At 33.4% G+C, this 13,046-nt stretch overlaps 1 protein-coding gene and 1 pseudogene across 2 annotated transcripts in view; both read right to left on the bottom strand.

Moving 5' to 3' along the window:
• LOC105139786 (putative pre-mRNA-splicing factor ATP-dependent RNA helicase DHX16) overlaps positions 1-7,453 on the bottom strand; it is a 19,394-nt gene extending 11,941 nt beyond the window's left edge. The window contains exons 1-16 of one of the 2 annotated variants that reach the window (XM_011046391.1): positions 7,288-7,453; positions 5,953-6,066; positions 5,702-5,835; positions 5,363-5,560; positions 5,162-5,239; positions 4,798-4,884; positions 4,513-4,546; positions 4,357-4,411; positions 4,217-4,276; positions 3,927-3,998; positions 3,105-3,168; positions 1,650-1,729; positions 1,409-1,476; positions 1,241-1,298; positions 963-1,020; positions 795-863 (exon numbers count right to left, since the gene is read on the bottom strand). In XM_011046391.1, the coding sequence (XP_011044693.1) occupies positions 795-863; positions 963-1,020; positions 1,241-1,298; positions 1,409-1,476; positions 1,650-1,729; positions 3,105-3,168; positions 3,927-3,998; positions 4,217-4,276; positions 4,357-4,411; positions 4,513-4,546; positions 4,798-4,884; positions 5,162-5,239; positions 5,363-5,560; positions 5,702-5,835; positions 5,953-6,049 (1,212 nt within the window). In that variant the 5' untranslated portion in view covers positions 6,050-6,066; positions 7,288-7,453. Of the gene's footprint in view, positions 1-794; positions 864-962; positions 1,021-1,240; positions 1,299-1,408; positions 1,477-1,649; positions 1,730-3,104; positions 3,169-3,926; positions 3,999-4,216; positions 4,277-4,356; positions 4,412-4,512; positions 4,547-4,797; positions 4,885-5,146; positions 5,240-5,362; positions 5,561-5,701; positions 5,836-5,952; positions 6,067-7,287 lie in introns of both variants that reach the window. The other variant, XM_011046390.1, reaches the window with a different exon arrangement.
• A 2,777-nt stretch (positions 7,454-10,230) lies between these two features.
• On the bottom strand, positions 10,231-12,373 carry LOC105139829 (U-box domain-containing protein 44-like; annotated as a pseudogene).
• Positions 12,374-13,046: the final 673 nt, after the last annotated feature.

A 13,046-nucleotide genomic window follows, 5' to 3' on the forward strand; every position in this document is an offset into this window, starting at 1 on the left:
TCCTGCTGAGATAGTATTACACATTGTTATACTATTCAATAAATTTATTCACCAAGCTCAAAATGTCCTTTGTTTTTAGTAGCAGAATTACTCCCAAAGAAGAAGAAGAAGAAGAAGAAAGGAAGCAGACCCCATTTGCCAAAACAAGATTCAAAAATAGCACCTGGAAAGTTTATTGTAGGGGGGAATCTAATGCTACAAGCATGTCCATTGGCTTGCCATAATTGGAGCTAACCTAGACTGTTTTACTATTTAATATAGCATATTTTGGGGGTTCTAACTGAGAGGGGCAGTTTGTAATTTTTGTTTGTCAGGGGTAATTTTGTGATTTTTGAAAGTTGACCAGTCAACTTCTTCAGCATTAACAAACCTGCCAACCACCACAAGTTATGGTGCACCTCCTTAATCACCTACTTAAGGCACCTCCTTATTAGCCTAAAAATATTGGTTGTAACCCCTACTTTGCAAGGATGGGTTTTTGAGTGAATGAAATTGAGATTTTCAGCCTTCAAGGTTAGGAGCGTGATGTTCTCATCTTAGGTGTGATGCTTAAGAATTCCTAGGAGTGATTTCTAGAAACCCCAGTGGGATGCCAGGTTTGATTTCTTCCTTTTTTTAAAACTACTTTATCCTTAGTTCCTTGTTTATTTACTTTTCTCAAGCACAGCGTTAAGCTAAACATATCCAGATCCCCACCTATAACCTATCTCCCCTTTTTATAACCTACCAAATCTGTTGTCACTTGTAAACCATGGTATTTAGGTGCGGTAATTAAAGATCTTGTTTCAGCACACCTGAAGTTTCTCTAAAGCTGATTTTGCATTGGACTCATCAAGTGACTCAGTGGCCAACTCATCATCAAACTGCATGTCAAAAAAAAAAAAAAGGCAAGGATAAGAGTATTGCAGCAGAAAATCGAATGATCACTTGATATTTAAAAGAAAAGGAAAAATAAGATATACCTTATCACCCTCCACGACCGTTGCCTTGATAAACTCAATCTGGTCCTCAAACACAAACCTAAACACATTTAAAAATACTAATTATCTGCAAGTTCATGAAACAAGCAAAGCATCAAAATATCTCCATATAACTTTGTTTAACTTAAAGGAGGAAAACAAATAAGAAACCAAAATGAGAAATGGAGATGTCTGATTAGAAATTAAAACAAGACAAAAAAAAAAACATTGCGATGGAAATTTTGTCGATATTGTAATGGTGAAGAGATGTTTTAACTTACTGATAATCATCAGATATTTGCTTTTTATTTTTAGAACCATATTTCAATGTTGCTTTTTCTGCAAAATGGTGAGTGAAGAATATAAGTACATCCAAAAAAATGAATGGAATTAGGAGAGTAAAACATGATGTGTTTGGTTGAATGTAATTTTATGTAATATTCCATTACGAATTTGATGATCTTCCCAAGCTTCCTGTTCCGCAAATGGGTTCATTTTATCTCCAGCGCTGCCATCCCTACAGCAAACAAACAGTATGAAATGATTTAACATCAGAACAAACCGCTCCAGTCTAAAGCAAAATATGCTACTTGTGAATACTAAAATTTTTCATTTCTAACAAAATGCAGTTCATGTTCTGCAGAACAATTTTGGTGATTTCAATCACCAGATGCTTCCTTTTAAACTGACCTGTAACGCTGCAAGGCCACAGAAAATCTCTTCTCCTGACTAACGCCTCCTTCCTGATCATATGCTTCTGGCATCCTGTACTGCACTCCAGAAAGAATGTTGGATGGCACGTCAAGAGTTAGCAAGCAACAATGACATATTGTGACTAGAAAAAAAAATGTATACGAACAGAATATAGATGGCATGCATCTTTTAGATCGTTTTTCTTTTTTGTCATGAAAACTGCTTAGAAGGTCTCTAGCAATTTCAGGTGTCACAGAGAAAGAAATGTTGAATGAATTTGCCTTCTAAAGTCTCAGCCAATTTGAATTTGAATACCTTAAAGAGGACGTGATGATTAGAAGGGAATTTAAAGGTTTAACAATAGTGTAACCAAGTGATTCCATATGTGATTAAATTCATAAATCAAATTTGCAAAATCAAAAACTTCTCAGCTATCTCTCTACTTCTAGAGAGAAACTAAAAGCTGGATCTGGAAAGTAGTTACAACTAAATTTTCTGATCCCCTCCCTTCACTTCTCTCCTCGTTTGAATACCTAAACAAAGGAAATTGTTAAATCTTTCCACTTTTGAACATAGTGTAGAGCAAAAGTACCAACTCTGATTGAATATACCTTGTAGAAAGTATCCTAAATAAACAAGCACACTAGAGTTTATTCAAGAGCATCTAAAACATGTTTACTTGGGAATGCCAACAGAATATTGACCACTACATGTCAGAATAGAGGAATGGAAGAATGCAACCACCTTTGTCAGTGCAAGGGGAAGCGCGTTACTATTTAACAATATGTTGACTACTCATTAATATAACTAGTTAAAAATTATGGCAACTACACAATTAATGAAACAATTCTAAAAAATATGAAATTTTATTAGCATCGGTGGTGGCAGAGTGGACAAGGGCATGCATGAGTGCTTCCATGTGTAAGCACTTGTATACATGTGAGAGAGAACTCCAAGATTTTATTATTATACAAGCTCCATATTGTCCCATGAAAACACCAGTAACTCAAGAAAAACATGAAGATTATATTGGAGTGGTTAGGAGCAGAACAAATTTTTTGTATATACATTGCATTTGGGTAGATTTGGCATATGATTGTGTGAAATGATGCAAAAGGATCCATCTAGCTGACCCCAACTAGTTTAGGATTGAAGCATTTTGTTGTATATGTATAAATTACACTGCCAGGAACACAAGAAAGGGTACACCCATGCACACCAAAACTGTACAAAGTAGAACTCCTAAGGCTGCAAACTTATAATATTTAATAATCACAAATATGAGTGAAAATACCACATAACAACTAAAAGCCCAATCTAAATTCAAGTATATAATTATGCAGGGAAAATGCGAAAGAGCTAACAATTGTCTTCTGAAATAATTACCGCAACATAAAATAACTCAATCAAGATAACAAAATTAAATAGAACCATCAAAAAATGGTAAATTACCTCATTTGTGTCCTCAACGTCCTCTGACCTCTTTTTCACAAGCTCATAAATTTCCTTCTTGTATCTGTTAAAATAAAGCATTTGTAGTGCTTAACAGTAGTCAAATATCTGGTAACTGAACTACCCAACATTACCGAGTATAAAAATATGTCCAGAAGCCATTACAAGAGAATGATATTTTGAGCTCGAGGCAGCTTTGAGCAAAGGGTACAAAATGCATATGAAAGATTGTATTCTTTTACCTAGAAAGGAGAGAAAGAACTTGATGGCTACAAGTTTAAGTATGTTCTCCAGATGTCCAAGTACCAAACAAAAGGACCACAATCCTCATAAGACATGACTTGAACCAAAATAAAAAGATATGAAGCAGTCCAAGTCATTGCACCACATTATTTTTTGCACCATGGCCACATTAGTGAAGGCATAAAAGAGTCACCCAAAAGAGATATTCAACTAAGGTGACAAAGGGTACCAACTATATAAAGCCATAGCACAACTAAACAATTACGTAAGACCACTGTTTGGCTACACTAGCAGCTAACAGTCCACAAACCACTAGCATGAAGAGATACATGATACACTCAGAGTCAAAGGGCTTTGTGACAAAGCCCTGATCAGCAAACAAGTTGAAAAGCATTGCATGTGGTATTTGTCTTCAATATCTAAAACACACACTCTAGAACAGTTGCTATCGCAATGACCAATTAATAACCTGTTACTGTTTTTATCATATGGGTATAAACAATTTTGCAGGTGAAAATAAAGGAGGAAATTTTGTGAAAGAGTATAGATACATCGCAGACAATGAATTGGATTTATTACCTTAGTTCACGATATTCAGCTTCCGTGAGCTTCACACCATCAAAGAGGTATTGTTCATCCTCAATGTCATCTCTGAAAAGGATATGGATAATTGAATAAAAAATGGGGAAAGAGAAGAAAAACATAAAAGTAGATATTATATGCAATTTATGATTTGCAGCCTGAAGTTCAAGATTATTGAACAGTGTCAACCATAAGCAAGGTTATCTTGTTATTAAGGCTAAAAACACCAGTAAGCAAGACAAATAAAGCAAGGTGATAGCAATATCTCATGTGTGATTATGCAATACCTGATTTCTTCCAATTTCTTTTGTTCCCTTTTCTTTAGATATTCTTGTCGTGACACCTTTCTGAATCAATGCCAAGGAAGAAGAATGATCAGCAACACTACCGTCATTAAACAAGGAGCAGCAGATAATCAAACACGAACCTCAAAGTGTCAAGCTCATTTTTCTCCAAAGCATTTGATCTTCGAACTGCCTCTTCTATTGCATGATAAGCAAAATGAGATCCCATGAAAAAAAAGCATTGTTAGAGAACTTTTATGCATGTGGGTATGTCAACATAAGCACTCGAGATTTCATACCTTCCTCCTTCTTATTCAACTTTGGCTCTGTTAGCTGTTATAATAAGACCAGACAAGACCGTCAGTAAGAAACATGAACCATTAATGTTTGCAAGTACATATTTGTGAGATTTACATTTAATACTAAAAAATTGACCTTGCAAGAACATGCATTAGCTTCAGAAGGTGTCATACTTCAAACAATGGCAGAGCACAGAAATAAAATAAAAGATCATAACAGATCCCAAAAGCAACAGCATAAATTAGCAAGACAGCAAAAATAGATCATTAGATGCAGATGTGTACCTTACGGGTCCCTGCAGCATCACGTTCTCTAATATTTCTCTCTAATTGTTCCCTCTCTCTCTGATCACGCAATCTCTCTTGCTCTGCCTACACACAACACAAGATGTACAAGCCATATTTAAACTCAAATAGTAAAAACTGCTAAAAAATCCAGTGAGCTCAGCAAAATACTGTGAATAAATCATTTTACAACAGGTTTATGAACTATTAGTAAAATCTATAATAATCAAGGTAAGCAACACCCCAGAAATGCTTGATAAGAATCTCTTTTACTAAATAGCAAGGAAATAAATTACTAGGAAAGGGATCAAATTAATTAATACAAGGCATTTGAACAACAAAGGCATACCTCCTCCTTCTCCTCCTCATCATCATCATCATCATCTTCATATGAGGAAGTCCGTCTTTTAACCCGTCTTGCTTCTTCCACTTGTTTGACCACCTGCAGCATTGCATTTGGTCAAAACAAAAAAAATGCCGTCAGAACTGACATTGACAAGCAGCTTACTGTAATGAACAAAAACAAAAAAAAAGAGTTCTGGCAGTAAGAATATAAACACTCTACCTCATCATCGTCATCCTCTTCACTCTCAATCTTCTTCCTGAACCGTTTCTTGTGCCTATCAGATGTAGTGGCAATCAAAGACTCATTGTCAACACCACCAGCACCATCATCCCCGTCATCGTCATCAGCATCCAGAAGTTGATAAGTCTTCTGCTTCCTTGCCAACACAGCAGCCTCCCTTTCTTGTTTTTGATAAAGCTGGGGCAACGGAAATCAAAAGCATCATTCATTTAACAAACAGAATAATGGCAAGCAAACCAAAAAAGTGGCCAACTATAGCAGAGAATAATCATAATTCCCAAATTAAAAAGAAAGAAAAAGAAACAGGGAAAAACTCACATTTAAACCACCAGATGCTTTACGGGGAACTTTAGCAAAGATTTCTAGAGCAAAAGATTGGGTTTCCATCGATGATGGAAACCCAAAATCCTCAAGTTTACTAAGCACATCAGCTGAGGAACTAGCTTGTTTAGCTAAAAAAACAAAAAACCAGAGAGAGAGAGAGAGAAAGCAATTATAAAGTAGAAAAATCAAAAGAGAAATAGTCACGCACTATGAATTGAACAAAAAACCATTAAATTCAAACTCACAAATTCCAATAATGTACTGAACCACAGTTGCCTGTGAATATCCGAGCAATGACATTAGCTTATCTGATACCCATGTCTTCAGATTATCATCACCCATTGTCACTCTAAGAAAAACTAGAAAAATCAAAACAGAAAAAATTATTATCTATGAATAGAACAGAAAACCACTAAACTCAACTTCATCTGAGGATTAAAAAAAATCCAACTTTTTTTTAGATTTAGAACTGAACCGGAAACCAGTTCAAATTTGAGTTCTTTGCATTCTTCATTGTTGGGTTTAGGCACCCTTTAATGCCAAGGAAAAAAACAAGAATTAAAGGTTAGTGACTATTGTAGCTCTAATACCTAAATATTCAAATAACCCACCCAAATTTAAAAAAAAAAAAAAATCAACACTTTAAAAAAATAGGAAAAAGGGATAAATGAATTGAAATTATCATAATTGATTAGATTGTTAAGCAAATAGAAGTTAAGATATGTTCTAATTCTATATATAAGTTGCTAGATTTGCTTTGCTTTTCATATAGCAACAACACTACACGAGGGCAAGTTTCAAGCATAGAGTCTCATGTCAAATCACAAGCCTCGGCTGATGGAATGTGCTTTGTCTTCCCTCATCTCATCACAACTCTCTTCAAGACTCTCTTTTTTTTACCTTCATTGAATCTAATTTAATACAAAAGTTGTTGTAATTAAAAGAAAAGTTCCATATGCACTAGATAAAAATTTGAGCAACCATTCTATGGGATTTTTTTCTTTTTTTATCAACACAATTTGGTTGTTGTAATATAGCCTACTCATGCATCTATGCATTAACTTGCAATATAAATACTTGATTTTGCTAATAAATTAACAATTCCAATTTGTAATCAAGTGATAATGTGGACCATCATGGCCACAAATTAAGGGTTTTGGAAATTATTTGGCTAAATCCATGCCTACAATAATTCTGTTAACTGAAAAAACAGTAACCAAGGATGCCAACAGAACTAGATACATGGTCATGGCTGTCATTCAGTTAAATTATATATATATAAAATTGTTTTCCACACACAGACACTACTAGATTGCTTATTTTTTTAATTTAAACATAAGAACTATTTTTAAACCAAAACCCTAAATTTTGTGAACCTGTCATTAAACCAACACCCTAAACTTCCTCATGTCACTCAATTCAATAGAGAAAAAACGAAATGCAGAGATTCCATGGACCAAATAGTATCAGATCATCAGTAAAATAAGGCTTTAAGCCTTCAACAGAAAACCTAAAAATCAATGAGTAAAAACAGTGTTTCGAAACCTGTGGAGAGAAGAAGAAAGGAGAAGTTAACTTGCCTGAAATTAAACGCAATCCAAGCTTAAATTGAAGGTCACTGCTCGGTAGTAGTAGAATATGAAGAAGAAGAAGAACAGCAGATGCAGATTGGTAACTGAAGGTAAAAGTGAAGACAAGAAGAAGAGATGAGGGGAATTTTTTTTCTGTTCTGTGTGTAGCTGCATATACGTGTATATATAAAACAATAATAATAATAATAATAGCCGGGTCTTCATAGTTTTTAAACTCGGGCAAGTCTGCGAGGTAGGCTCTGTTTTTTTTATTTTATAAAAAATTAAAAATAATATCATTTTCATGAAATAAAATAACAACTGATTTTGATAGGGTATTAATTGGGTTTTTCTGAGCTGTTTAGTAACGGGTTAACCCATGTTTTTACAATGTCACAGCTTATAGGTTAACTGCTAAGTCAGGTTATCAACTTGCCTGGTTCCTTCTATTCAACCAGGTCTGTGTTACTTCGCACGTTGCCTATGTTTTAAAAATGCAGTAATGATTATGATTTAAAATGTTTTATATTAAAAATATATTAAAAAAATTATTTTTATATACCACATAAAAATATCTAAAATATATAAAAAATTAATTTTAAATAAAAATAATTTAAATTTAAAAAAAATATAATTTACCATACATTTCCAAACACATCCTAAATTTAAATCGGTCAAAGACAAGGTTCACCAGTCTGATTTTCATATTAGTAGAGGCAGGCTTTAATTTAATTATACATAGTCCCTAAAGTTTAGCATACTAATTAAATGGTTCTCATTGTTTTAGAAATTATTTATTCCATATTTATGCTTTAAAATCCATTTATAACTTAATCTTTTTTCCATTTTATGATTTTTTTTTATTTTTTTAGGAAAAAATATAGAGTAGATAAGATGGAAAGATTGATGAGAAAAACCTTTTCTTAACAAAACAATACTAAATAAAGCAAGATCAACACCTATCAAGAGACAATTTAATAATTCTTCTATATTTTAGGGATTAATTAATTTGTTTTGATAAATTATAGGGATAAATTTTGTAATTATATGGCAAGCTTTTTAGGTCAGGATGTGTTGAGTACAAACACAATGAGTGTTAAAAATAATTCTTATTACTAATTACTAAATCGTTAAAATATTTGAAGTGAAATAACCTTTTTTTATTTTATTTTTTTTATTTTATTATTTTTAAATTAATTTTCATGATTTATTTTATTTTATTTTTTATAAAATTATTGTTGTTGCATATAAACTCAAATATTTAACTGATATTTAATTTTACAAATATTTATTTTTGTTATCAATAATATTATTAAATCTAGTAAAATTAATTGTATATTATTCAACTATTGAGTTGAATATAATTCTTGTCAACTTATTGAATTATTTATAGATAAAAAATAAAATATTAATTAAATTAAAATATTTTATTTTAAAAATTTATATAAACTTGGATAATCTATAATAAAATTTATATAAGTAGCTACGAGTCAGGAGTACAAGATCCTTGAGAATATCAACTCAAAGTTTAAATCACAATCGGTCCATGCGAGCACTTCCTTTGCTCTGACTTATGGCTTGGGATTTGCCACTCTTTTCTGCCATTTATGCATGTCTAATAATATTATTTGTTTTTATATTTAAAAATATTATTAAAAAATTTAAATTTATTTATTTTTTATTTTAAATTAATATTTTTTGATGTTTTAAAATTATTTTGATATACTAATGTTAAAAATAATTTTTAAAAAATAAAAAAAATATTTTTTTAATATATTTTTAAGTAAAAAATACTTTAAAAAACAATGACAATCACACTTCTAAATATGTTTATTAGTGAGCATTTGAAAACACAATTGTGCCTATATTTTTAAAAAAATTAATTTTTTAATTAATATGTTTTTGTGTTTTCGATAGTTTTAATACATTAATATTAAAAATAATTTTTAAAAAATAAAAAAAATATTATTTTAATACATTTTAATACAAAAAACACTTTAAAAAACAACCACAACTACACTTCTACCAAGCCTCAGCCTGTTTGTCTATGCAATAATGTTGTCATTTTTTATGTAGATAAACGTATAGCCTTACTCTTTAGTGGAAGGTATGCTCCATCAAATTCAGTTATGGTTGCAGTAAAATGATATTGGCTTATATATGTTCTCGCTTTTCTGTTTGTACCTGCCACCTGCAGTGATCCATGGAAGCAAAGCAAGATGGCCTTTGGGGCCTGAAGGAAAATTTATAAATTTTCTCTCTTTAGCTTGTGTCATCGCCTTCTTCTGTACCCTCCAATTGGTATAATTAATTATTACCACTACAAACCAGGTATAAAAATTATAAATTTTATTTCCTGGCTAACTTCACCAGTTGGATTACTGTTAGATCCCCTTCTGGTAATGTTCTGCTCAGATATCAGACAGAATGGTGGAAACGTTATAATTACATCCTCTCCGGTGGTCTTGATGCTGGGATTGCCTCTCGGATACTAGAAGGTCGGCCTGACGTGGCGGGGAAGCAATCCGAGCAACCTAAAAGGATGCCCCTGGGCTAGCTGTCCAACTTCCAAAGGGACCGTCGTAGATGGCTGCCCAGTTTAATTACTGATCGAACTGTTTGTTTATTACTCTCCTTTTTTTCAATGTAATAATTTCTAGTTCTGTAAATATATACTGACAGCTGATTGTTGATGGTGCAATGAATTCTACTGTATATAGTTCCAGACTGAGTACATGTGCTCGCAGAATGTTCCTTGTGTGTCCGAGGTTGAAGAATCTAGTCTTGTCGATTACAGCGAAAAGTTTCTGAAGAACAAGTAGGATAAAATTTGGCATCATGAAAGAAAATATGTGAAAGAATAATATTATAATTTCGTTACCTTAGTGCAAATTCAAAATTACCAGAACAAGGTAATGCTATATACATGTGTAAGAAGATTGCAAATATTTTTTATGAACAATCAAAAATAAGGGATTGTTCATTAAGAATACTCAGTTGAGAAAGTGCTCTAGCAGCTAAGGATTTCATGCTACTACTTCCCCTTTGTATTATATCTACTAATGGCATCCGTGCTGAAGTTACCACATTTTTGCTTGAATTCAACCAGTTGAAAGATCCACTCTAAAGCTGAGTATCTTCTCCTGTACCGTGGCAGAAGTCGAGCTTTAGCAAGAACCTTGCCACCACTTTGTAGCCTTTGGCCGTCAACCAATGTCAAGAGTGCATCTAGTGAAGCTTCACCGACTCCAAGATCAGCCTCTCCGTGCATCCTCACTAAGGGTTGCAGTGCGTTAGCCTGTAAAACACAGAAGGAAGATTCCACTGTACAAATTCCTAGGTGTACAGGGCAACATCTGACTGGTGCGGCCAAGCAGGAGAAAAGGCCACGTCTTTTCACCGGGCTGCTTAAGGTACTAAAACTTTTAGAAAGCTGTTTAAGTGAAATGGCAGCACTTTGTTTCGTCAAAGCAGTTCCAAAAACCAGTAATTGTTCGAGCATCGGAATAATTTCAGCTTCAGCTACTATCTCTTGAACAACAAAGAGCTTTAACAGCTCTCTGTATCTGCCTTCTGTGTGAGGCATTTCTGCTCCCATCAGTAAGACAGGTAGAAATGACCTGAAATGCTCCAGCTTCTAGGAGCCACATGGTTATCTGTGGGTTATTAGGAAGATTAGAAATAATACCCATGGCTGCCTGCAGCAATCACTTCCATCATTTGAGGTCTTAATGATCTTGAGGAATGTCTCAATGCGTCTTTGACCCACATGCTCCAAAATGATGCTGTTATCACCATCTTCTGCCAAGCAGTGGAATAGCTTCACGGCATTGGCTCGTACTAAATGATGATAATGCTCACATGATTGAACTCAACTAATCCTTGGACAGCAGAGAACTCTAAATAGCATAAGCATTATAAAAATGAGGGAATAGATTATTTGAATTAGTTGCTACATAATTCATCTAAAATCATCAAGGAAAATGATCCTAGATAATTTGTTCAAAGATCAAATTAAGAATATATCTGTCTATGCTAAAGGGCATTGCATTATCCAAAAGTGCCATTGATATAAGGTCAGGGTTATTTTCCTTCATACTAAAGTGCTCACAGTATTGCATACCTGTCTCAATTTTGCCCTTATTTCTTCACCAGAAGGAGATTGACACCTTGCAAGAAAAGTTCGAAGAATGCTATTCTGTATTTCCAGACCCGTCAAGGAAATAAGACAGAAGAGTTTAAAGTATCTTCCACAGATTCCAGTAATGAGATCTGCTCGCAATCAGCTTCTTGAGCAGTAGTTGCCATGGCAAGGTTCATAATTGCTGCAGCCTGCTCGCGCAGATGTGGTGACGATAAGCTGTACTGTCGATAAAGAATTTCAAACAGAGTTCCGACTGCACCTTTTCTGATCATTTGAAGACCATTTGTAGGTGCATTTGATGAAAGGTTCTGAAGAGCTTTAACAGCCGCCTTTTTCACTTCTAAATCGTCGTTTACGAGAAATCAAAGAAGTGGCTCCAGTGCCCCATCTGTAAACAAGGAAAGTTTATTGTAATCAATCAAATCAGTCTCTGCTAATGTCTGGACCGTGATCATTCTAACATTTTCTGGTCCTGCATAACAAGAATCCTTATAAGTTAGACGTGACAAGAAACTAATCTTTAGTTACTGGGTAAGCACATAGAAACAGCCTTAAACACTCAACCGATTAAGAAATCATGCAAAGAATTATCCTTGGCTGATCACTAATTTCTCAAGGAAGTGTAAGCTTAGGTAAAACATTTGAACTCGGTAATTTTTGTCAGACCAATGCTTGCATATGAAGTGTCCAGATTTAATAATGACCAGAATCTTAAATCATTGAAATTCTAAATGAACTGACTAGCATACCTGCAGAAATAAGCCGCAGTAATGGTTTAAAATAGTTAGCCTTTGCCATCAGTACAACATTTTGATCAAGGAAAGACAGACTCTCCAAAAGCTCTTCGGCATCTTTGGCAGCTTGAATTTCCTCAAAAATGGGGAAATAAGAATCCATGCTCTGCCCGCCCTTCTCACCCTTGCAAAGGGCAGTGACCACGATAAGGTACATCAATCCACTTTCTTGTGTAATTATTTAATAGTTCATCATTGATAAGATAAATAAACTTGAGCTAGCCATGTAAAGCTCTTCGATGTGCTCAGCATGCAAATGAACTGACCTCCTAATTTTGTTTTTTTTAGTGATGCAAGGATGATAATTTCTCAATGGCGAAGGAGATGGGTGCTTTTAACTTCCAGATATTTTATTTTATTTTCTTGTAATTTCCAGAAATTTTACCGAGTTAAATATTCTATTGTGGCAGGAAAATATTGCTAAAGTAGACGAGGGCTTGAATTAATATATGAATGTTTTTATGTTTTAAAAATGTTTTTAAAAAAATTAATTTTTTTTTTATAATTTAATATTTTTAAATTATTTTTGTGATGTAATATCAAAAATAAATTTTAAAAAATAAAAACATTGTTATTTTATTATATTTTTATAAAAAAATACTTTTAAAAACTACTATTATAATACATACGAACACCTTTTCGATTGCTTACAAGCCAGATCGGGGAACGTAAGGTGGCCTTTCAGATGTTACTAGAACTACCAAGAAACAATGTGGTGCGCGATTTAATTGGAAATGTTGTGGCCTGCATATCCCTCCAAGTGACTACAGTGGTGCTAGATTTAATTAAATTAATATTTTTTCGTATTTTTTATCATTATAATATATAAA

Source organism: Populus euphratica, unplaced genomic scaffold (genome assembly GCF_000495115.2).
Source record: "Populus euphratica unplaced genomic scaffold, PopEup_1.0 scaffold97.1, whole genome shotgun sequence".
Classification (NCBI taxonomy): Eukaryota; Viridiplantae; Streptophyta; class Magnoliopsida; order Malpighiales; family Salicaceae; genus Populus; species Populus euphratica.